Source organism: Prosopis cineraria, unplaced genomic scaffold, assembly GCF_029017545.1.
Source record: "Prosopis cineraria cultivar Desert tree isolate PC_DT_omini unplaced genomic scaffold, ASM2901754v1 PC9, whole genome shotgun sequence".
In the NCBI taxonomy this organism is placed as follows: domain Eukaryota; kingdom Viridiplantae; phylum Streptophyta; class Magnoliopsida; order Fabales; family Fabaceae; genus Prosopis; species Prosopis cineraria.
The window spans coordinates 30,198,571-30,223,506 of NW_026555340.1; the positions used below are offsets into that span (position 1 = coordinate 30,198,571).

At 36.3% G+C, this 24,936-nt stretch overlaps 2 protein-coding genes and 1 pseudogene across 7 annotated transcripts; 1 reads left to right on the forward strand and 2 right to left on the reverse strand.

Annotated features, from left to right (window-relative positions):
- Window positions 1–4,788: 4,788 nt before the first annotated feature.
- Window positions 4,789–12,456, forward strand: LOC129320257 (chaperone protein ClpC, chloroplastic-like; annotated as a pseudogene).
- Window positions 12,457–12,958: 502 nt separating this feature from the next.
- On the reverse strand, window positions 12,959–21,779 carry LOC129320255 (dual specificity protein phosphatase PHS1-like). 6 transcript variants are annotated; one of them, XM_054965597.1, is made up of 12 exons: window positions 21,642–21,779; window positions 20,863–21,195; window positions 19,371–19,427; window positions 18,939–19,087; window positions 18,348–18,540; window positions 17,744–17,920; window positions 17,503–17,663; window positions 15,802–16,888; window positions 14,956–15,102; window positions 14,641–14,868; window positions 14,122–14,279; window positions 12,959–13,494 (listed from the first exon to the last, which is right to left on the reverse strand). In XM_054965597.1, the coding sequence occupies exons 2-12, from the start codon at window positions 20,935–20,937 to the stop codon at window positions 13,125–13,127; spliced, it is 2,802 nt and encodes a 933-aa protein (XP_054821572.1). In that variant the 5' UTR covers window positions 20,938–21,195; window positions 21,642–21,779; the 3' UTR covers window positions 12,959–13,124. The 6 variants fall into 6 exon arrangements, with proteins under 6 accessions (XP_054821572.1, XP_054821577.1, XP_054821576.1 ...); XM_054965602.1 differs by lacking the exon at window positions 14,956–15,102; XM_054965601.1 differs by lacking the exons at window positions 20,863–21,195; window positions 21,642–21,779 and adding an exon at window positions 19,633–19,839.
- LOC129320256 (serine carboxypeptidase-like 45) lies at window positions 21,522–24,339 on the reverse strand. Its single transcript, XM_054965604.1, has 10 exons — window positions 24,011–24,339; window positions 23,825–23,926; window positions 23,638–23,730; window positions 23,220–23,312; window positions 23,053–23,132; window positions 22,687–22,974; window positions 22,482–22,606; window positions 22,303–22,395; window positions 22,090–22,207; window positions 21,522–21,929 (listed from the first exon to the last, which is right to left on the reverse strand). Exons 1-10 carry the CDS (start codon window positions 24,261–24,263, stop codon window positions 21,774–21,776), a joined length of 1,401 nt encoding a protein of 466 aa, XP_054821579.1. The 5' UTR covers window positions 24,264–24,339; the 3' UTR covers window positions 21,522–21,773.
- Window positions 24,340–24,936: the final 597 nt, after the last annotated feature.

A 24,936-nucleotide genomic window follows, 5' to 3' on the forward strand; every position in this document is an offset into this window, starting at 1 on the left:
GAGAAAACAGAAAAAGAGATAAATATATCTTGGCAATAGATATAACTCATTTTATATCTAAATTAAGAGTTTTGTGCCATGGTTCGCAAAATATATATCACCCTGAAGAGAAATTTAGAAAATGAGCCCGATAGCAATAAGGTCTGTGGTCAAAGATAATCTATCAACTAGCAAAAGCGTCAAAGAAGTCTAATTTAGCTTTATGATGATTAAATTTGATGCCATAGCTTTTAGGTGACTTCGTTGACTCCCATTTCAATCAATGGTTATTGAAAATAACAGTCAATTTTATTATGTTGTTTTTGAAATTGAATCCTCCATCTGACTAAAGAGAATAGTAGTTAGTTCTCTTTAAATGTCTAATTTTTAAATGATGTTTCATCTTATTCATAACTCACTCCGCTTTAGAGAAGCAAGAGACTCCTTATAAGGCCTCCCAATTGGGAAATATGACCAAGACGAGTTGTGATTCCTAATGGCTAATGAAGCGACTCAAAGCATAATATTGCTGGTGCATGTTTATCATTTATACAATTTTAGACCTACCCTAGAATTATTATATTCTGCCCATATATTTACTCCTAGAGTCCTAGTATAGCATGCATGTTAATCATATGCAGAGCAAGGTGATATTAGCCTTTAATTTTTCCCCCAACAATCGTATTTTGTACATAGTTTGTCTCCCCTATCCCTCTTAATGTAACTAAGTTCTTACACAAGGCTGCCTTACCTTATAATGGGCTTACAATTCATTTATTTTAAATTTGATTGTTCATTCATAATTAGGGCGAGTAAGGAAAGATAAGATAAGATGAAAATGTAATGATATCTATTTGCACCGGTGCATGATAAAATATAATTTGTAGTGCCAATATTAACATGCTTATATTTTGTGGCTCAAATGCTATAAATTTTTACTCTTTACTTTGGCAGCCTTGTGAGCAGTGGATGGTTGATTTTAATTAGAGAATGGGAACTTGATTAATGAATTGTCCATAATGGTTATGTTGTTAAGAGGCCCATCTTATGGCATGGGGTCAAGTAATAAAGCCCGGAATAATTATTAGCATAGATAAGCACTTAATCTACGTGCTGTAATGACTAGCATAGACCTTGTAATTGCTTGAGGTCAGTCATTATAAGTTGACCAAGTACTCGGTGATATTCTCTCTCTCTCTCTTTTGTGTTTGCTTTGAATGGAAGACAACAAATGTAAGGTTAGCATTACTATACAAAAGGAAAAAGAAGAGGAATAGAAAATGATTGAACAAAATCCTTATATGCACTAAAGATCTTGTATCAAGCATTGAATCTTTAGAATGAATCAGATTATCAACATGCAATTATTAACTATACACAATACTATTGATATTGTCGGCATGATAATCTTATTAATATTTGAAGATCAATTTGAGAATATAGAACCAAAATAAATTTTTAGTGGGCAAAAATTGTGTCCATTTAATTATATTATTGATTACAACCAAATCCCCAATCAAATCTTAACCCCCTAAATTTTTTCATAAAATGAGAGGGAGGGAAATTTGTGTTGATAATGATTGCATGATTGGTTGCACTGAGATTAATCAAATTGAATTGAGTTTTTTCTATTTGTAAATTGTAAAACTTTAAAGTAAAATATTCTATTCATGATTCATAGATAGTAATAAATTTTTTTTTGGAAGATTAATTTTTTGGAAAAAAATAATTATTTAATTCTTATAATTTAATTCAGCTATAACATATTATCTAAACTGTGACTCAGCATAATTTAATTCTTATGATTTTAACCTTTTAAAATATTGATCCATATGTTCTAGAAAATAAAAGTATAAATATCAATATTTTAAATGATCAAAAATAAGGATTAAATTACACCAATTTAAAATTTAAGTATTGAGTTACAGTCAAATTTAAAATTATAAAGATTAAATTATAAGTTAAAGTTTATGAATTTAATTGTTATTGGCTTAAATTACAAGACTACATTAATATTATTTCTTTTGTTTTTTTTTCAGTGGATGCACGTGATATATAGATAGACAGAGGTAGGAAACATGGATTTGGGCTCGGTGAGTTGGCGGGTTCGTTCATATTTGTGTATCATGGGCGGGGCCTGTTGCTAGGTGACTCTAATTAACATGTGTGCATTTACCGCTGGATGAAAGCCCATCAGATGTTAGGCCTGCAGGGACTCTAATTCATCACTCATTTCAAAAAAAAAAAATCCTCATAAAAAAAGAAAATATATATATGCGCGCCCACATATAAAACACAAACCATGTCAACGTTAGGATCCAAGCTAATACCACTTCCAAAGGAGGGAGATGTCATTGCTTATTAGTTTGCCTATACTTGAATTTTAATAAAATTATCAATAATTAAATATATTTTTTTTTTTACTGAAATTCTATTAGCATGTCTGTTGTTTGCCATGTTGTTCATCATCACTTGTCATGCAAGCTTCACCTTCCTGCTATGGAAATCACATGGAAAGGTACGGATTATTATAAAGGTTGAAATATTACGGAGACTAAAATGAAGGTAAAAGATTCATTTGCAAATAAATAATAAATAAATGTGAGGATATCAATAAAGAACTGTTAAAATTATTTAATGTTAAAAAAGGATTTGGATGGAATGGATGTATGTCAAAACTTGAACTTTTAATTCATCAACTGATTACGTTTGTTAGCTACAAGTCCTTATTTTATATTAAATTATTTTAGAGACTTTTCATTGACAATATTCATACTAACTCAAAAAAAAAAAAAAAACTGAGGTGAAGTAGTATAGAATACAACTTTCATGTTTTTTTTTTTTTTAACATTCTTGTGTTACTTGATCACTTATATGACAGTATAGATAAATTAAACATTATCTGATAAAAACGTGTTTGTGAAATTTTCATATTATCGTATTTGATTGGAGAAAACACCAAACATACACAAGTAGCTTATATAAAATGTGAAACGGAGATTTTTTAAAATGGTCATACGTGGCACATACGAGTTTTCCACAACGGCGCCTGATTCGTCAACCAACTTGTTTATCAAATATCAACGATTTAAGAAACAAACAAAGAAACAAACATGACTTAGCAAAATTCGCAATGAAAAGAGTTATCGTCCACGCCTCTGCTACAACGACGTAGATATTTCCATTCCGCTGATGAATTTTATCTTTGTTTTCGTTTCAAATTCATTATTTTTTATGGTCAAAAGGGGAAAAAAAATCGTTTTAGCCACCCCTCCACCCTCCTCCTTCTCTGTTTAAACTTCTGTCCCTCCCTCGTTCAGAAAAGAGACTCAGCTTAAAAATGTTATATCTTTGTTATGATTTTTGAGAAAGAAATAGGGTGATTTTAATTTAAAAGTTAACCACAACGATCTTAAAATGTAAAGATGATTGTTATAAAAAGACAATAAAAATCGGATGAGCGAAGTGTTTGTTTAATATAATTTCAATACATGTATTAGCAAGTTTTAATTAAAATGTAATAAATTCTAACTTTTAATCATAGCAAATAAATGCATAATTTAATTAAAAACAAAAGTATTTTAAAATTCATGTTTATTATATTATTTTTTGGGCGAATGTTTATTATATTGTTTTTATATTTTACAAACTTTGTCTCATCATAGTTAAAAACAGAGAGTTTTTTTTTTTTTTTTACCAGAATTAAAAACATAGAGTTAAATTACCCAATAATTGTTCGAAGGATAAAAGTGAAGGGTGAGATGAAACTGAGTGGCGTGGATGAAAGTCTAGAATTTAAATTTGTTGTCATGATAAAATAAATACAATAATGAGTTCATAGAAAAAATTTTCATTAGAAAAATATCTATCCGTTTGAAGAATTTAGCCATTCATCGATTATATTATTGAAATTTATATACGTTTTCATATTAATAATTTAACGAACATTATGAAAATTATATTCCAACATAAAGATTATATGAAAATTAATAATAAAAAAATAAATAATGTTGCGTTCATTTAAAAATCACGTTGCCTCAATGCTATGATGGCTATTAAACAAAATAAAAAAAGAAATGAAACGTGATGACGGCATATGATATTTGGACACGATATGTATATGATCCATTGATACTTTAACTTTTAAAAATATTGAATATAATATGTTTAGGATACATGCATATATGTAACTTATAAAACACACAAAAATATATGCATTCATATGTGCGTGTATATATTAAATTTATATTGTATATTAATATGAAAAATAGAATAACAAATAAATATAATATTTTTTTCAAGACATGAGAAACCTATTTTCATAGAAATTTTAATATTTTATTTTTAAAAAAATTAAAATATAATAAAAATAAAAAGATTAATGTGACAAACTCTAACAAAATTTAATTTCTTAAAAAATTGTCTCAAAACATACTTTAGGTTATCAGCTTCAAAGTATCAAATCATAGTTTAAAAGCATGTATTGAAACTAAAAATATTTTTTTTTGAAAAATTAGATTTCAATACTTTATATATACATATTGAAGAACCGATACAGATATATGTAAACCAACTTAAAATATCAATGGTTAAAGGATGATGGCGAGTAAGGGGGCATAAACAAAGGGCAAAATGGTCATCCACCTAGAATATTTAGGGTTAGTGTTGAGATTAAAACAAAATTCACTCCTTAAAAAGGAAAACGTGTCCCATTTTGAGACACTCTCCAGAAATGAACATCGAGAGGCAAGCGAGTCGACGGCTGTAAAAGTTCAGCGATGTTGATATCTAGTATCAACGGTGACGATCGCTCGTGAAGAAATGATGGGACAGGGTAGGGTGTTATGGTATATCATAGAGGGGTCACGCTGAGAAGGGAAAGAGATAGAGAAGTGCAGAGGGGGCGGACTAGAGCGCGACCCATCCATTCATCTGACATTCCTTTCTCTTCGGTCGACCATTTAAACGAAGTAACCTACCACCTCTGGTCCTCCCCTTCCCTCAATTCTTTTTCGGTGAAACTCTATCTCTCATTTCTATCTTTATCTTTTCTCTCTCTCACGATTTCTTGTTCGTTTTTCTTTTTCGTTGGATTAATTGATCGGATAATTTGGGGTCGGCTTCTGGTGAGTTTGTTTTGAAAGTCATGTTGCTTTTATCCTGCTCGTGGTGTTTCGTGGTTGGGGCACAAGCTTGCTTAAATTAGGTTTTCGAGCTTGCTTTTGGTTGTCTGATTCGTGTCTCTTATCGCTTGAATTTGACTATCTTCCTCTAGCTTGTCATTTTTACTGGATTGGTGCGCCTGGTGTTTGGTCTTATTACATATACTGTGATTTGTACGATTATGGTTACTGATTAATCGAACCTCTCTCTAGAGTCTGCATTCTAGATATCTTATTCTTTGACTAGTTATTTTTTCTTCCGGCTTTGATCGGTTCGTCCTCACACACTTTGACAAAGCTGAAATATGTTGTTATTTTCTTTTCTTCCGTCATTGATTGTGTTAAATTGCAAGCCCTCTGTTCCCCAGCTGCTGGACTTGAATTCTTCTATGCAATAGAGATTCTGAAATCAGACTCGTATTCAAGTAGATATTTTCTATGGTTTTCTGCTTCTTGATTTGTAGCTTGCTTAAGAGAGAAAAATACGTTATATGGAATGATTTCGAAGATTAATAAGTAGAACACAAGTCCCCCTCTTCTCTCCCACCACCACATACTTGACACGGTCCTGTATACTTTTATTCTGTTGCGATAATCTTAAAGATATCTTTTAGAGAGAAATAAGAACTAACTCTTGAATCCTCCATCAGGAACACCTTCGTTCATTTTAAACTTAATTTCTGTCACTTATCTTTATTGCGAATGCGAACATGGTTATAATTATTTGTTTGTTAAACTCTGTGGCTTTCATTCTTATCTGTTTCTTAGTGCATTTTGATACGTCAGCTTTCAAGCATGTCAATTGTCAGCTAACTCATTTCACCAACTACTGCAGCCAGCTATTCAAGAATCATGGGCAGGGTTTTGGCTCAGTCAGTTAATTTTCCTGGTATGGTGGCTGGGCAAAGGCAGGGTCAACATAAGGGATCGGGGAAATCAAGAAGATCAGTTAAAATGATGAGTGCTGCAATGTTGCCTGGGCTAAGAATTTCAAGTTTCTCTGGACTACGTACTCTTAATCCTTTGGATACTATGTTGAGACCTCAGCATGATTTTCATTCAAAGGTGTCAATTGCAACTTCTTCACGGCGAGCAAAGGCTAGAAGATGTGTACCCAAGGCCATGTTTGAGCGTTTCACAGAGAAAGCTATTAAAGTAATTATGCTGGCACAAGAGGAAGCAAGACGGCTTGGTCACAATTTTGTTGGAACTGAGCAGATTCTATTGGGTCTCATCGGTGAAGGCACTGGTATTGCTGCTAAGGTTCTAAAGTCCATGGGAATCAACCTTAAAGATGCACGTGTGGAAGTGGAGAAGATAATTGGAAGGGGTAGTGGATTTGTTGCAGTTGAGATTCCATTTACTCCTCGGGCAAAGCGTGTTTTGGAACTTTCACTTGAGGAAGCTCGCCAACTTGGTAAACATTTTGCTTACATTGTGATACGTTTTATATTTTCATGAATCATGATATATGTTACAAATGGAATTTTTTATCTTTGACTTGGAATTTTCTTCCTTTTGCTCATCTATTTAACTTAGCCCCATTTTCCTTATTTAATCATAATGGTATAAAATTTATTTATATTTGGTCCTGTGCATTTATTTAATTTACCTGTGAACTAGACTTAAATTCGGTTTCTTACACTCTTGCTCAGTTGTCGCTATCAAAATATGAAGTGTATAATTTTTCAATAATAATATGACAAGTGTATCATTTAATTGGTGAACCATATAGTGTGCCTGTAAAGGATATGTACATTATTGGATAATTATAAACTTGTAATGATTTAAATGGAAAATCATTTTTTTCTCTATGCATCTGCTTCCAAATGTGTCTTATTGTTGTTCATATTTATCTTTTGACTAGTCTTGCATTAAGCTGATTTATTGTTTAAACTTGAGTGAGGAGGCAATCTATGAGTCGCTGTTGACATGGATGACCATTATATTGATTGAAATTATAGTCTAGATTAGTATTTTGACTTAGCTTGCAGAACATCTGATACTTGTAAATTTCAGGTCACAATTATATTGGATCTGAGCACTTGCTTCTGGGTCTCCTTCGTGAGGGTGAAGGTGTGGCAGCACGTGTTCTTGAGAACCTGGGTGCTGAACCTACTAATATTCGCACACAGGTCAGTACCAAGTCTTTCATTTATTCTTCTTTTAACCAGCTGGGTATATTTTACACAAATCCTCAAGTTATTTGAAATTTTGTGCCAATCATCTAAATGTCCTCTGGCTTAGCCCAGGTTATTCGCATGGTTGGTGAAAGTGCAGACAGTGTAACTGCTACTGTTGGCCCTGGAAGCAGTAGCAACAAGATGCCAACTCTGGAGGAGTATGGTACCAATTTGACCAAGTTAGCAGAGGAGGTATATGACAGTTCCTAGTTTCTTTCATGATGGATGCTATATGATACTTCACTATGTAAAATCATTAATTTTCCCTTGGCCCCTTCCAGGGAAAATTGGACCCAGTTGTGGGAAGGCAGCCACAAATTGAACGTGTTACTCAAATTCTAGGTCGTCGTACTAAAAATAATCCTTGTCTTATTGGAGAACCTGGTGTGGGGAAGACAGCTATAGCTGAGGGTCTTGCTCAGAGGATTGCCAATGGTGATGTACCTGAAACCATTGAAGGAAAGAAGGTTAGTATAAGTAGGTTTATCTCTGTCAGTACATTTTTTTTTAACTTTTGTTTTTGTTCAATTGAGGGCAATTGATGTTCTCTTTATCTGTAAGATTTGACATATTAAGCTAGCTGGGTGTCTGTAAAGGAAATTTGAATTCACTTTCTTATTTTCAATTGTCTAATTCTACTGCTGTTTACGATGAGTGTTGCTTCATATTCTTGGTGTTTTTATGTTTAACGTACTTTTTGATCAGGCCTGAATCATGTGAAAGCTTTCTGTTCTCATATTTTCTTCTCATTTGGTTTTCTGGTTGAGATGTGCTACGACTTGGCAATTTCATGTCTCTCAGTCCTTTTGTTATCATTATATCAAAGTCATGGGCTATGATTGTGAAATATGTTGAGAAGAACAATACTCACTGCACGTGTCTTCTCGTTTATTATGTAGACTTTTTTAGGTAGTTTACATTTTGGTATCTTTCCCATTCTTTTTTTCCTAATATACTACTTTGTTCTGCATTATACAGGTTATAAACCCTTGATATGGGTCTACTTGTAGCTGGCACGAAATATCGTGGGGAATTTGAGGAGAGATTGAAGAAATTGATGGAGGAAATCAAAAAAGTGACGAGATAATACTTTTTTTATGATGAGTACACACTCTAATTGGAGCAGGAGCAGCTGAAGGAGCAATTGATGCTGCAAATATATTGAAACCAGCACTTGCAAGAGGTGAACTGCAGGTAAATTAGCTCTTGTCTTTCTATTGGTTGTGCCATTTGTGTACTACTCAGTTAAACCAGTGAGATATAAGTAGCATTGGTAGGGGCTGGATATCAATTATAATTCAGTTGTGCGGCCAACAATTGTCACTACTATGTGGCCAGGTTTAGATAATTGGTATGTAATCAATTGCTGTTAATTGCAATTGATTATGGAGGAGGACATTGGAGTCGAAAGGTTTTCGTCTGAGTAGAAGTAAGACGGAATATTTTATTGTAATTTGGTAAAGGACTATTCGAAAATAATTTGGAAGTGAAATTGGGAGATCAAATTATACCTCAAGTGAAAAAATTAGATATTTGGGAGCCATTATTCAAAATGATGGCGAAATCAGTGGAGATATTTCACATAGAATTCAAGCTGGGTGGTTTAATTGGAGAAAAGCTAAAGGAGTTATTTGTGACCGTAAGGTGCCTAATAAACTTAAAGGAAAGTTTTATCGTACTGCTATTAACCGGCAATGTTATATAGTAGTGAATGCTGGACTCTAACGGGACAGCAGAGCATAAAGTTGGAGTAGCAGAGATGAGAATGTTACGATGGATGTGCGGACATACACGTAAAGATAAAATTCGAAATGAGCAACATACGTGAAAAAGTGAGGGTGGCACCTATTGAGGAAAAAATGGTAGAAAATCGGTTGAGATGTTTGGGCATGTACAAAGAAGACCAAGGGAGGCACCAGTGAGAAGAGTGGAACATATAACTTTGAGTCCGATTAGAGAGGTAGAGGAAGGCCTAAGAAAAACTCTTGGAAGTTGTTGAACGTGATCTCTTAATTAATAATATTCTAAAAGCTTAATAAATGATAGAGCACAATGGCGTCTTGCATCCATGTAGCCGACCCCACCTAGTGGGATAAGGCTTGTTGTTGTTGTTGTTGTTGTATGTAATCAATTGCTGTTGTAATTTTAGACAGTTTGAATGTTAGACCGCAGAATGATGATATGCCTACTGTGGTAGAGTTTTTGTTGCGCTTTTTCCCTTCAAATCAAACAGATGTGGTAAAAAATTCTGTTACTGTTGTCTATAGTGGAGATGTACTGAAAAAATTGTCTGCTTATTATTTCTGCAGTGTATTGGAGCCACAACATTGGATGAATATAGGAAACACATTGAAAAAGATCCAGCCTTGGAGAGGCGATTCCAGCCAGTTAAAGTCCCAAACCAACAGTTGATGAGACTATACAAATTTTGAAAGGACTTAGAGAACGATATGAAATTCATCATAAGCTCCGCTATACTGATGAAGCCCTTGTAGCAGCTGCACAGCTGTCATACCAGTATATCAGGTATTTCATAGGCCATTTTTCTACATCTGATCTGCTCATTTTGCCTTTTCATTTATGCTGAAATGATCAATCGGACAAGATTCTCTGTTCAATGTGTCATGTTTGAAGTTTCCCCCCAAATTAATTGGGTTTTTATCAGCCTTTTGGAACAGCAGTGGTAAACCACTTTGATTTGTTTTGCATTGTTTATTTGGAGTTCTAAATAAGTTGTTTTGTATCCCTAGATGAACAGATGGTCCTTTTTAGATTCCTTTTGCTTTATTCTTACCCAAGTATTTTTTTTTTTAATAACTAAAACAATGCCATTGCCTACAGTGATCGGTTTCTGCCTGACAAAGCGATAGATTTGATTGATGAAGCTGGTTCCCGGGTCCGGCTTCAACATGCACAGGTATATTGTGCACCTACCCTTGTGTTATGTTTGGATTAGTGGGGATTTGGATCTGGCCCATTTCCATTCTTCGGATACATAAATTTGGATTAGAAATTTTTTTGATTACAATTCCTTTAGAATTTCAACTGCATAATCTACCCTAATTATTTCAAATCTCAACTATCATCTTTCAATACTATCCAAACACGTGGACAAGTCACACAAGTAGGATAACTCGTTCTTATCGGTGTGGAATTTTTTATGCTACTCAAATAAAGGATTTTAAATGTAAAATCCAAAGCTAAACCCATCTTTCCAAACTCCACCATAGCTTATTCTATTCAATGATTAAGCTAACTGACCTTGATATATGTACCTTCAGTTACCTGAAGAAGCAAGAGAGCTGGACAAGGAGGTCAGACAAATTGTGAAAGAGAAAGAAGAAGCTGTTCGCAACCAAGATTTTGAAAAGGTAATGTACTTAAATTGTGTAGTTCTGTCACGAAATAAATTTTCAGCATTGCCTTGATCTGATGAGATGTTATATTTTTAATCTAAGCAATGAAAGTAAGAGACTTAGTTTCACTGTCAGATAGTATGGGAGTTTATTTTTTATGAGTTTCTTAATAATTTAGAGGACAGTGTTCCAGTTTGTATCTTCTCTCAATGTACTTTTTACCCAATCAAATTTATAGGATTTTTAACCAAACTAAGTGAGCTGATGATACATGAATGTCTGTACAGGCTGGAGAGCTACGGGATAGAGAAATGGATCTCAAGGCCCAGATATCAGCACTTGTAGAGAAAGGTAAGGAGATGAGCAAGGCAGAGAGCGAGGCAGGAGATGAAGGTCCAGTTGTGACTGAAGTTGACATCCAACACATTGTATCCTCCTGGACTGGTATTCCTGTTGAGAAAGTCTCGACAGATGAATCTGATCGCCTTCTCAAGATGGAAGAGACCCTACACAAGCGAGTCATTGGTCAGGATGAAGCAGTAAAAGCCATTAGTCGTGCTATTCGCCGAGCCCGTGTTGGATTGAAGAATCCCAATCGTCCCATTGCCAGCTTCATCTTTTCTGGTCCAACAGGTGTGGGGAAGTCCGAGTTAGCAAAAGCATTGGCTGCATACTACTTTGGCTCTGAAGAAGCAATGATTCGACTTGATATGAGTGAATTTATGGAACGGCACACTGTCTCCAAGCTTATTGGTTCACCTCCCGGTTATGTTGGTTACACTGAAGGTGGTCAGCTGACTGAGGCAGTTCGTCGTCGGCCATACACTGTTGTACTCTTCGATGAGATTGAGAAAGCTCACCCAGATGTATTCAACATGATGCTTCAAATTCTGGAAGATGGAAGATTAACAGACAGTAAGGGCAGAACTGTGGACTTCAAGAACACGCTTCTTATAATGACATCAAATGTTGGAAGCAGCGTGATTGAGAAAGGAGGCCGCAGAATAGGATTTGACCTAGATTATGATGAGAAGGATAGTAGTTATAATCGTATCAAGAGCTTGGTGACTGAGGAGCTAAAACAGTACTTTAGACCAGAGTTTTTGAATAGATTGGATGAAATGATTGTTTTCAGGCAACTCACGAAGCTGGAAGTGAAGGAGATAGCTGACATAATGCTGAAGGAGGTGTTTGACAGACTGAAGGCCAAAGATATTGAGCTCCAAGTGACAGAAAGATTTAGGGACAGAGTGGTTGAGGAAGGTTACAATCCTAGTTATGGAGCCAGGCCATTAAGGAGAGCTATAATGCGGCTTTTGGAGGACAGCATGGCAGAGAAGATGCTTGCTAGAGAAATTAAAGAAGGCGACTCCGTTATAGTGGATGTCGATTCTGATGGTAATGTTATTGTCCTCAACGGTAGCAGTGGTGCCCCAGAACCCTTACCTGAGGCTGTTCCCGTATAAATATAAATTACATGGGCTTCTTAATGCTGCCTTTGCCAAGATGTCTGTATTTGTTTCATAACCCTAGACAGTTTTATTTGTCACTCAACTAAGAGCTATTTATTTTCTTCTGGCTGTTGAGGGGAGTCTGAGCATAGCCAATCAAGGAAAGCAGGGGAAAAGCTGTTGCATGCCATTGTTAGGGCTCGTAGTTTTTATTTGGTTAGTCCTCTAGTTCCTCATTAAGTTATTCTTGGTTTAAGAGTTAAAATCATTGTGAAATTTTATTATTTTTAGTTATAAATACACGAGGGCATGCTTTCGATCTTCAGCCGGGACTGTGTCATGTGATTAGTTTACATAATACCGGAGTTAGTTACCATAAATATAGTCTGTTTTATAGAAAGTCAGTCACAATCTCCACTGTCGTACACTTTCGACAAATTGAAGATCTGACCTCAAGCATGATTAATAACTAATTAATGCAAAACGTTCTGATCACAATAGGACACCAAAACTGCCAACCATCTTGTACCGTGTTTCTACATGATTCATCAGACAGCTCTCTTTTGAAGAGAGGACAGGAACAAGGAATGTTTCGTGACAAAAATATTGATGCCCCATTCCTTACTAGCGTTATTTCTATTTACTATTATTTAAAAATAATTAAGTTATTAATGACTGAATGAAATCAAAAATATAAGCCTGCCATCCACACCAGAATAAATGAAAAACAATGAAGTTTTTCGGAAAAACTTGTTAGTGGAGGAAAATTTTCTAAGGATAAGAGATTGACCTAGGATAAACATTCTACTCGGTTAATGCACGAAAGGTTCAGGAAATATCAAACTCATTTGGAGAAGCTTTTTATTTCCCATTTTCCTGCATCTTACAAAGAAGAATACGAAGAGAGAGCATCAAATTATGTCACAACATGGGGGTATCAATTATCGTTGATTGACAACTGAATGAGCCGGAAAAACAGTGAAAAGATAGAAGCTACGGTCTCCGTTCATCCATAATTGAATGAGACTGCCTCTGTTTAGGGCTGACGCTTCCACCACGACTAATCTTCAAAGCTGCCAAAGCTTTCTCAATCTCCATTTTCATGCCACTATCTACACTCCCTGATGATAGTCTTCTGTGCGATTTCTGCAGATGCAGCTTAAGAGAACTGCTGCTTAGTCCTACATTCTTTCCACAGATAGGGCAAATTTTCATCGTCGGTTTCCTTTGCTGCCACACCATGGACATTTTTCCATGCAGTTTCTGATCCAGTTCCATTAAGATCTTCGCAAAACCATCGTTCGGCTGAGCTCGCCGGTGGACCCGTTTCATTGCATTCCATGCTTCAAGTAAGGTGCATTTCCTGCATCACAAAGGCTTCAGTTTCAAAACTCCACCAGAAGTCACTACCTGTACTTCTCTCACAATTATTGATTATTGATGACTATAAATAAGATAATTATCAATTCCTTTCATCTCAATAAAATTCAGTGGCAAAAAAAAAAAAAAAAATTTCTACCTGGTAATATACTTGGTCCTTTAGTAAGCTTAGTCCGGTTACTTTTAACAACAAAGGCACCGATTTAATTGGTTTTAATGGATTGGTGATAGGACCCATGTGACCAACAGCGCTTGATCAAAACAACGGGAGAGTGAGGTCTTAGGTCTTACCCCTTAACCAGGATTGCTTTCAGCATGTAGTCATTTTCCAATGGTGGTCAGGCGTTTATTTGATCAGTTATGCAGTTTGCTTCATAGATAGATGTAGGGAAGTCTCAGTCAGAATACTTGAATTCCTTTTGCCTTTGTATTGGAGATTCTGCTTTGGTTTATTAATGTTGGTATTTTCTGATTCTGGCACTAATTTCGTCTAATAAAAAAATTATTTAACTCATCTTTAAAAATCAGTACCTAACTGCTGGCTCCATAGGCCATAGCAATGTTAGTATCAGTTTTTAATAAACGATGTAGAATCTATATTCTGACTTACTTCCTGAGCATTAAGTAAGCAAGGACCAATGTAACGCTTCTGCTTTTCCCTTCAAAGCAATGGACTAAAATTCTATGACCTGCTTCCTCAACATAACTTATTAGATCACAAGCTTCTTCAAATATGCTATTAATGTTAGAATCTTCGTCATCGCATACCTGTTCAAGTGGGAGAGCAAACAGAAATTATATGAATACATATTCCTGGAAAAAATACTGTATGTTGGATATCTCATTAAACAGAATAGGATTTTACAGACATGAAAAACAAAGTAGTAAACCAAATTGAGAAGTACATATATCCCATGATTAAGCCAAAAAAAAAATGCCGAAGCTGGCCTTAGCAAGTAGAAAATTTTTTAGCATATAGCTATGCCAAAGACTTGGAGTCCAGGTACTTTATCAGACATGGGAATCAAAATTTAGAATGATTGTGACTACTGAGAGAAATTAGGCTAAGCTTACGCAAATAAGAAAGAGAGAATAGTTGGAAAAGAAAAGAGAAAATAACATGACTTACGAAGAAATTTTTGTATGCAAATAGATCAGGAAATTGAGAATCTGATTGTCCTATTTCATTCGTGCACAAACACATAATATGTGTGATTCCCAATTGTTGAAGTGTGTACAAAGACCTTGCAGCGAGTGCTCCACCTATGAACAGATTATTTGCAACACGGGATGGCTTCTCTGAATTTGCAGCCTCAGATATCAATGCAATTCGCTCAAGAATATGCTCAAGTCTGACCTGAATGTAACAGGGGCAGATCCTTTGTGTGAATGAAAAGAATCCCAAAATATTTTGTTAGGTAGGGTCAAAGTGGAAGATAGAAACCTTCAGTTCGTAAGCATCAATGACACAGTAATTATCACTACCCTCAAAAAATCCTGTATTGAAATTGTTTTCCTGGCACAGCCTGACAGCATCATTTTTAAGCATTTCATTCCACTGTTCTAATTCTCTGTTAGACTCTGCATCGACCTGGAAATTATGATAGGGTGTAAAATACAAGGTAAAAACGATGTTCCATATGGAAAATACAGAGCTAGTTTACAATGTTACTTTCTTATCAACCAATTACTGAGACAAAGGATGGTTGAACACAAGCAACAGGAGAAGAAATTGCTGGCAAAAATTTAACTGAAAACAGTTGGGCCCTTTTGCTTTCAAGCTGTCTGCAGCTTTGGAGCGTTTGCTTGCTGCTGGCTTTCAAGCCTACGTTTCCACATTTCCCAATGTTTTAATCATTGGAGACCTTCCAGTATAACATAAGTACAACATATGAACAACGAGAAATCAGACATAAACTGAATGGGTTAATCCACTTGTTTCCTAAACAAAACAAAACAAAACAAAAAAAAAAAAAAAAACCACTTCATCTGATTCATCAAAATCCGTACTTTTTCTTAAGAAACCAATGAAAGCATTTCCTGGTCAGAATCATAAGCATTGTCCGCTGGAGTCAATTTTGTGTTAATAGAATTGAAATAAAAAAGTCTCATAATGAATAGAGAAACAAATACGCCATTGACTGCTTGCTTCTTCCATTTTTTGGGTAAAAATTTGACCGCTTGTTTACGATATACTGAAAAATACCATCAAACCAAACATTTAGACAATTCTTCCAGCAATACCACAACCATGGGACTAGCATACAAGGTTGATACTAACAATACCAACCTTTGCAAACTTATGGAAGTCACGGAGCTTCGCCGTCAAGCGGAGACTTCGTAGTGGTTCCCCGCTTCCTTTACAAAACTTTCCATGCCAACCCTCTCTCGTCAAGGCAGAAAATTCAGAATCATCTCTACTGCCAGAACAGGATGCCCTTTGATATGTTTTCTGTAGTTCTGAATCACAATCTGGAAGGTTATCATTAACAGATCTCTCTTTACTTGATGGAGAGGAACAGTTACCACCTCCAGCTGCCTGTGAAGTGGTGTCAGGTGAAACCAATGAATCATATTTGTCAAATTCCCCCGTTGATAATTTGCTCATAATGTTCATAAATGATCTTAACGAGCTATCAAGCTTCTGGTGAAGTGTTAATAGGAAGATATGAAATCCCTGCAGATCCCTAAGAGCGGCACGAAAACCAGTACGGAATGCATGAACTGCTGATGTCATGTCATTTGAATGAACATCAGTTGTTGAATTTGGGACTTCTGGCAAAGGAGATCCTAATTTACCTCCAGTTATATCATGCAAGAGGTTGGAGGCAAACTCAGAACTATTGAGCACTAACTCAACCAGTTTAGGATAAATAGCTTGATCTATTGCACGTTTACCAGCAGGGGGTCGGCGGGGAACACCAGAATCAATAGCCACAATGTTTAAGTCAGTAAAGAGTGCTTCACTTGATGTGTAGCTTTGAAGGCTTATGTTAGACAATCTTGGTGATTCGGCCATCTCTGAAATATCAGAAACCTGTGATACCAGTCCAGGGTTATGAGAACTCAATCTGCTATCTGATGAAGTTGACCTTCTTTCTTTTTGAAGTGTCCTGATCACCCTTGGTCTATATAGATGCATTGCAGAATCAAAAGCTTCCTCTAGTGTATCAGTATTCGCAGAGATAACCTTTTCAGTCAACAACAAATTTGCAGAATTCCCACGCCATCTAAGCTCACGGCAGGGGAGCCTATCTTCATTTCGGATAACAAGGTCTAGCATCAACACCTTGCCAAGAGCTGCTGATGTTCTTTCTACTGACTCTTGGTACTCGAATGCACTAGAACTTTCAAGTAAAGGTGACCCATGCACATAGCTGCAAGAAGATGCTGAATCCTTAGAACAACCAGTTTAAAGTTATCTTGAAGAAGAGATTAAAGGACATCATGTTAGCTCAGTATTGATTTCCCAGGAAATAGCCATGGTGGATTTGGTTTAGCTATGTGAACTTCATGAATTGTAATGTCAGCACAAGAACATCCTATCAACAAAACAGTTTCGTTTCACTAACTGTAGTCCTGTAAACTAATCTCCACCTATATTTCACACGGACACGCAGAAGAGTGCAGAAGAAACAGTTAATTATTTCTTGGTGATTCCCAGAAAACGTTGTCATTCAATATCAACTCATATCTGAACAAGAGGGGCAAACACAACTACCAAGAAAGAAATTTTCTCCATCAGACAAATAAATAAGATTTTTCTAAATGAGAAGAATCCATCTATATCAAAGATTAACAGTAGGCACGCCAATACTCTGTAAAACATTCCTGTACATCGGGTGTATTGAAATTAAGTGAAAAACTCTGCAAGTGACAAATTAGCCACGCCTACTCCCTTTATGCTAGAATGAATGAAATAGGCAAAGTAAGCAAAAATATTTACATGGTTACATTATGAGACCTAACTGTACCCAGATTTGGATCATACCCCATAAAAAAGAGGCATCGGCTCAGCTCAAGTGCTTCCAAAAGCTCTGTGCATGTCATGTTACCAGCTTCATCTCCTTCAGAATCAGCTGCAGCTCTTGCATTTTCTGCTGCATCCTTTATTTGGAGCCATTCAAGACTAGTATTATGAATCACTCTACCCTGCATTTTCCAAGTAATAGAAGAGAATGAATCTGGTATGGCCTGATAGCTGAGGTGTGCTGATGAAGTCAAGGGCACACCTGTGGGGTTCGAACTCCCAACCACTTGGCAAATTCACAATCAAGACGTTCAGATTGTGTTGCCATTCTTGTTGATGATATCTTTATAACAGCTGCTGCCTCCTTTGGAAGAGTATCATCATTTCCAAAGTGACGGAAAAAGGCGAAGAAGACAACTCCCCCAGAATGTACAGTTACCTACGCGCACGCAACTGAGGAGAAATTGAGGTAGAAATTAAGATATTAAAAAGTTCACACATTTTTTTCTCTAATTTGGAATTTCGAAAAAAGGTCAATATGATATTTTCCCAAAACGTAATCATATTTATTGAAAATGCTGCTGACACGTGGATAAATAAAAGGGTAGGCATTAATGCCAAACACTTAAGCACCTGGTGGAAATATTGAACAAAGCTTCTATTATAATTTGAACAGTTACGAACATGTTCAGAATCATACTCTCCCAATATATGTCACGCTGGGTTAAGGTAAAAATAGTAGGATCGAGTTATACTTGAATAAATGAAGCTGAATGAAAGGTTGGAAAAGGATATCGATATGAAGCACGCATTTTGGCCTCTATATACCTAGTTTTGCACATAAACCAGTATAGAAGATGACGAACCTCAAGAGGTTTGTTCATGTCGTCCTCAGAATAGTCATTGCTGCTGCTGTATTCAACATGATGCACTGAAGATAGCCTATCCCAGGAAGAGGAGCTTGATTCAACATCCAGCATGGCAGCTTTACCAAGCCTTTCTGACAAATTGATTTCTGTTGTTTCCTCATGAAGGGTATCACATTTTGCTTCTCCAGGGCTGAGCAAAGAGATTAGCATAACAAGGTCACTTTTGAAAAAACATTACACTTGTACTGCCTCAGGGCCTATTTATAATAACTTGTTTTTTATAAATAGGCCTGGAGACAGTACCTTGGCTGCATGCACCTCACCACACCCCCCCCCAAAAAAAAAAAAAAAAAAAAATCACTCCATTCGAAAGTAGTAGCTGGAAGCTGATTTGTTTGTCGAAAGAAACAATACAAAATAGAAGGCATTATCAAGTAGTTCTGTTTACTTCCATGTATCAGTGAAAACAAATTTTATGATCACGATTACCTGATAAAATGTATATTAAAGAAACAGAAACTCACAATATAACACTACAGAAAATATGTAATGAGCAAGGGGAGGGGAATTAGGAAGAAAGAGAGTAACCTAGAAGCAGGCATAGTGTCAAGTGGCCTCGTATGGCGGTGGGGCGAGCCAGAGGAGCGATACATGGCGGTTCTTTTGCGGACCAAGTCCAGCCATTCGGTGAAGCTAATGGCAGGCCCTGACGTGATATCTCCCAACATAAACAGCACCTGCATTGCCCCAACACAAACCACCCCCCCCCCACCCCAAAAAAAAAAAAACCATGTGAGCTCCAAATTTAAAGAAGCGTAGACGTGCAAAAGCACAGATACGTGACAAGACACGTCACGAATTCAACAAAGCAACAAAATACAGTGTATTCAAATTGATTTAAACTTTCGTGTTGTATCTGATGTGTCCATTGGAGTGGGATGCTTCGTATAAGCCCAAAAAAGAAAAGGAAGGGGGGCCGTAGATGTTGGAGAATCGAAGTCAGCTGAGTGAGATGCAGACCCGATCGGAAGCGTCAAGAGGAAATGTGATCTTAGGCTCCTCTTCTTCGTCACTGCCCTGCAAATCCCGCACATGATAAGCAAAAGACGATACAGAATCACATTACAGGCAGGATGATGGTATTTAATTGATCGATGTGATATGCTCAAGCTACATTCATGTGATTATATATATCATTGGCGTCGTCATTGTTGCTTCTCTTTACGTATCTTTGTATAGCCAGTCATAGATGAAAGGGAAGGTTAAGGTGGCCGGTGTAAACCTGCTTTTGCTCTTTTTGGCATTTGCTGCACACACAGTCGATTTGATGGTGAGAGATGAGAATATTGCACGGAATAGAAGCCAAAAAAGTTGGCTCAATTTAAATTTAGAGACCACGAGGTAGAGCAAGAATCGGTAAGATTTTCGCTCCTCCGAAATGAATACGTCCACTATTCACAATGCAAGGTTTGGATTTAGCAGTAACACCCTGAAGTTCAGGGCTGAACTAATTAAAAGCTTTTAATTTCGTCTAGGACGATGACGATCTCAAATGATGTATATCTAAGCTTTGTATTATGAATAGCAATCAAATTCGAAATATTAATATAAACAGAACTTTATACGATGTCTTGTTTTTTATAAACAAAATAATAAATTTCAAAAAATATTTATGATATATTTTTTAAGTTGCCCTTAAATAAATGATAACATTATTAAATTAGAGAAAAAATGGAGTAAGGATTAATGGTGAAAATATTTTAATCTAAATTTTTTAACTTCATATATAAGTATTAGAATTAAATAATATTTTTAATTGCATGAATTAATTTAAATTTTCACAGGAGTTTGTAGCTTCCTTATCTTAGGTAATATGTTGAGCTAATGTTAATGCTTCTTTCTGCAGGGAAAGGATGCAAAGTCGGTGGGTGGGTTGGCCAAAAAAGTCGGTGGGTGGTGAATAGATGGGGAAGTTTGTATTTTGGGTTAAGCCTTTGGAGTGGGATGGCATAGATTCAAAATTTGTTTGCCAAAATTAATGGGAATTGAGTCTAGCCAAAAATAATCAAAATTTGAATTTTCATTGAAAGATATATTTGAATTTTAATGCTTGATGGTATCTCTAATATGATTGCTTCCTATAGTGCAAAATAAAAAAAAAAATTGTATCCCAAAGTAAGGTAATAATGGTAAGCCAATAACAATGTATGCATATGCATTATCTTGGAAAAAATTGTCTTCATTCAATTATCTATTCTCTAGCATTTCATCACCAACTTTAAGCAACAACGCATGTGTAATATTAGACGCGAACAGAGTACGAAGGCTAAAAGGGATAAGCTGATGGACAGTTCTACAAAGTGAAAGTGAGATGTCTTTCAAAAAGATTGAAGAAAACAGAAAAATGTTGTATGTAACAGTTGATGGCAGAAAGGGAAAGCACAATCAAAGGTGTGGCTGGAAGCAGAGAGCTCGTGTGCGTACGATACATATGAAAGCCAGAAATAGTCACCTGAAGGTGACTCTTGGATGAAGATGAGTGAGGTTCTTCACTTTTGGAGTGTTCAGAGATCAGAATCCAGAGCATGTTTTATACTATTTCTTGGGAGCGTGCTTGATGGAGGACAAGTGTTATAACATGTTTCATATTCCAAATGATATAACTAGTCCCCTCCATGTTCTGTCATGGATGGCACGTTATTCCCTTTGCATTTGACACTGATTGTGCTTGGAGATTCTGAGGTCTGACTTGAAGCTTCATACCAATCTTCTACTGATACTGACGTAGATATACAATGACTAATGCACAGTTCAGCTTCATGATCGTCCTGATAAAAGCCGAAGTCTTGTATATACATTCACAAAAGCAAAGGATTACTACCATCAAACTTCAAGCATCGTAGTTATAAAAAATTGGGAGAATAGCAGTAAAGGATCTGGAAGCAATTTAATAAAAAAATTTCTAATAAGTAAATATTAACAATTAACAAGTGAAGTTCTTGTTTTAATAAATATCCAATCTCTCTAAATTCTTGTTAAATATTAAATTCTTTAAGAGATACTAATATTCTGCCTAGAAAATTTGTAAATTTCCAACTTCTAAATCATACAAGTTTCAAATGAATTTACAACAATTTGATTGATTATGTGCGCGGAAGGGAGAAAATGATATCACGTTATTTTGTCTGAACGATGCATTATTACATGTGACAGCCCAACAAGCAAACAAGCAAGCCCTTGTAACAACACATAACGCCTATTGGAGGAGGAAAGTGAAGAAGAAAAACTCACTTCTTTACATTCTTGCTTTGACATACTGCACAGTTAACACATTACTTGGTAATAATTAATAACTATGAAACGACTGCCTTAATTACAATCTCAAGCTTAAGATCAGAGAAACACTTAAACATTAACAGAGTGTCACAAAATATCAGCAGGTAGAGGCCTGCCTTCCAAGAATGACTTGAACAGCGTCAGCGATCTCTCAGGCTGCGAAAAAGGAGCTTCATGGGAAGCACCTCTTATGGTTGCAAATGCCAGCTTATTATCCCCATAAACTTGAGTCCACCCTCCAACCTAACCCCATAGTGTTAACTTATGCATTAGTTTTGCTTTGTGTTGAGTACAAAATGTGCGTAATAAAGAGCATAGTGGAATCATAATATCAGTTTATAGTATCATAAAATGTGGGATAACAATGAACCAAACGTCTCTTGATTGAAACTCAAGTATGTACCTGTTGACCTTCGAACCATACTCTGTAAGGAACAGTAGTATTCAGTGCCAATTGCCTTGCTAGTTTCTGAACCAAGGTACGGCTACCAGTTAGTGGAATTACAGAATCTTGATCTCCACTGTAGTCACAAAATGAAAGACATGATCATGTTTAGCTGTAAAGCGTACGACAAGATCTGTAAGAAGAAAAGAAAGAGCAGTTATTTTTAGTTACCTGTAAATTAAGACCTGAACTCCAGCTTTGACCAGTGACCCAACAAGAGGGAGTGTAGCTACTTCCAGGTTGAGCATATCGTAGTCCAGGATGCTGTTGAATGAGCATATTGAATCATGTATTTATTAGAAAAGTGAAAACCAAGGCAAGATTTTTAGCTGAGAAATTAAAGAGATTACTTGCTGCAGACATCCCACTTTCGAACTCCAACAAGTTTGGCATGAAGTGCCTCCTGAACATCCCTTCGGTTCAAGTAATTTGTAACTTTATCATCAACGCATACGTCTATCCTCTCACTTGTTTGCTGTGAAAACAAAAAAGGCTAAATCTTAAATCATAGTGAACAAGCCAGTTTGCAGAGAAAGTGTGGGAGAGAAGACTCACTTGTGTTTGAGGACAGATGACCTTGGTCTGTGATAGAACTGAGGAAATGCAGACATCAAGCGTCACATCGTATTTGTCCACGAATTTACTCGTTTCTGTGCTTACTTGGCTCATGACCTTTGAACAAAGAGGCGAGACTGAGTCTCTGTAGTACTCGCTAACGTACCGAGAATAATTACACTCTCTGGTGAACATTTTGTACGTTGAATCTGATATCAATCCATGAGACCAGAAGAATTCGGCCCTTGAGTTGAAGTCTGTGGCGTATTCTAGAACCGGATTACCCAACTGCAAAAACAAATAACCATTTTCGCATTAGCGTTGTCCAAGTTTCAAGTCCAAATAGTTCAAGCCTATGTTACTTACAGCTATGCCTTTAAGGTTAAATATCTTTTCCTTCTTGTTAAGGTCAATCATGAGTTTTGCAAGTTGAGGAACATAATGCCCTAATATTGAGAAAGAAAAATGTTAAGAAAACATTTGGAAATTGGAATTAGAATTCCAAAAATGATCGTTGGAAGTAACAGAGGTACCTGCGTAACTTTCCCCAGTAAGAAACAAATCTCTCTGCCTGTATTGAGGGAACTTGTTGAGCCAGAGCTTCAGAAACATGAGATTGTCCCTGGCTAAAGAAATCAAGAACACTGCTTCAGATGACAAAATAATGACTGTTTCGAGTACACTAGGACTGTATTCTTGAAATAAATAGTACATAATTTCTAATGCTACCATTGGGATTAACAGGAAAAATAATAATGGAAAGCGCCAAAGAAAAAGTTGAGAGGAATTTCGTCATTAAACACTGTCTTGTCTCTCTAACTTTTCATACTGAATGTGCCTTTGTCCACAGATGCTAAGATTAGAAAAGGAGCTTTTCTACAGAGAAACCTTAATTGTGCCAAAAGACGGGAAAAGGTTTCTAAAGTAATTAACATTAGCTGAAGAAGATACCAGTTTCCTTATCGTCCACTGTCATGTAAGATCCGTCTTTAGCATAAGAAAATCCCACACCAATTGGTGTCTCCAAATATAGCATGTTTGCCTCTAAAACACCAAATAAAGCAACCCGATGAGAAAATGAAATAATTTTGGCCCATCTTTCCGTCAAAATGAAAAATGGGATACCATAACAGAGTACCTTTGTTCCAGCTGTAATCATTCTCAATCAGAACTTCACCATTTGGTCTAAAGGGTCCATTTTCAGAGAATGCTCCAACCCCAAGTGAAGAGCAGCCAGGTCCTGCGTAAAAGAGGAATCAGCTCACTCACACATTGTCTGAACATTTTTCAATTAAAAATTCTGGTCATCTGAGAGATTCCCGACCTCCATTGAGCCAAAGAACAAGAGGCTTAGAAGCAGGATAAGTTTCGGATTCAACAAAGTAGTAGAACAAAGCTTTATGTTTCTTGTCATCAACCGTGACATATCCTGAGTAATGTTGGAAACGTACGTGGGGTTGTCCGGGAAGCCGTAGAATCCTATCTGGGTGAGACGAGAGAGAGAAGACGGGCATACTTAAGCTCAAATGAAGCAACACTAGAGCCATAGCTATGGTATTCGATGCTGTGAAGTCCATTGTTTCACGAAAGAAGAGAGGAGAAAGTGAGGGAAATAGGCGACAAAGCAAGAGATCAGACGAAGTATTTAAAATAGCAGCGAGAAGCAGGGGCATTGGGTTGAGACTTGACTTGAAGTATTTAAAATAGCAGTGAGAGTGTGGGGGCCAGTTCTAGGTGGCTGGACCTTCTCTATTCTGATTATCATTATAGTTTTAGCTTTTTGGTTGCAGGCCTGAAAATGGTGAAATTGGTGTGGAAAGAGATGTGAGAGAGGTATGTCCCGTGTGCTGGGTCTGTTACTCTGTTTGTCCACATCCATCATTATTTTTTCTTGATTATAGCAAAATTGTCCCTGAATTTCATTAAACATAGTAATTATTTAGTGTTTAACTCTATACTTTTTTATGCAATTTTTTTAAAAAAATATACTGAGGAAGGCAGGCTGAGTCAGCATGCAAGTTGGTGATATGAAAACGAAATGAGGTATAAGCTGCCGCTGCCACTGAAGGATCCTGAAAATATTCTCAGAATTACGGAGCATAGATCCATTTTTTTTCATATGTGCTTTTTTCCCCTGCTGATGCACCAACCACAGTTACCTTGTATCCCCCTTTTTTTATAAGCAAATACCTTGTATCCCCTTTGACTACACAAAACAGGGGGGAATATGTCTTCCTTTGAAAATGGCTT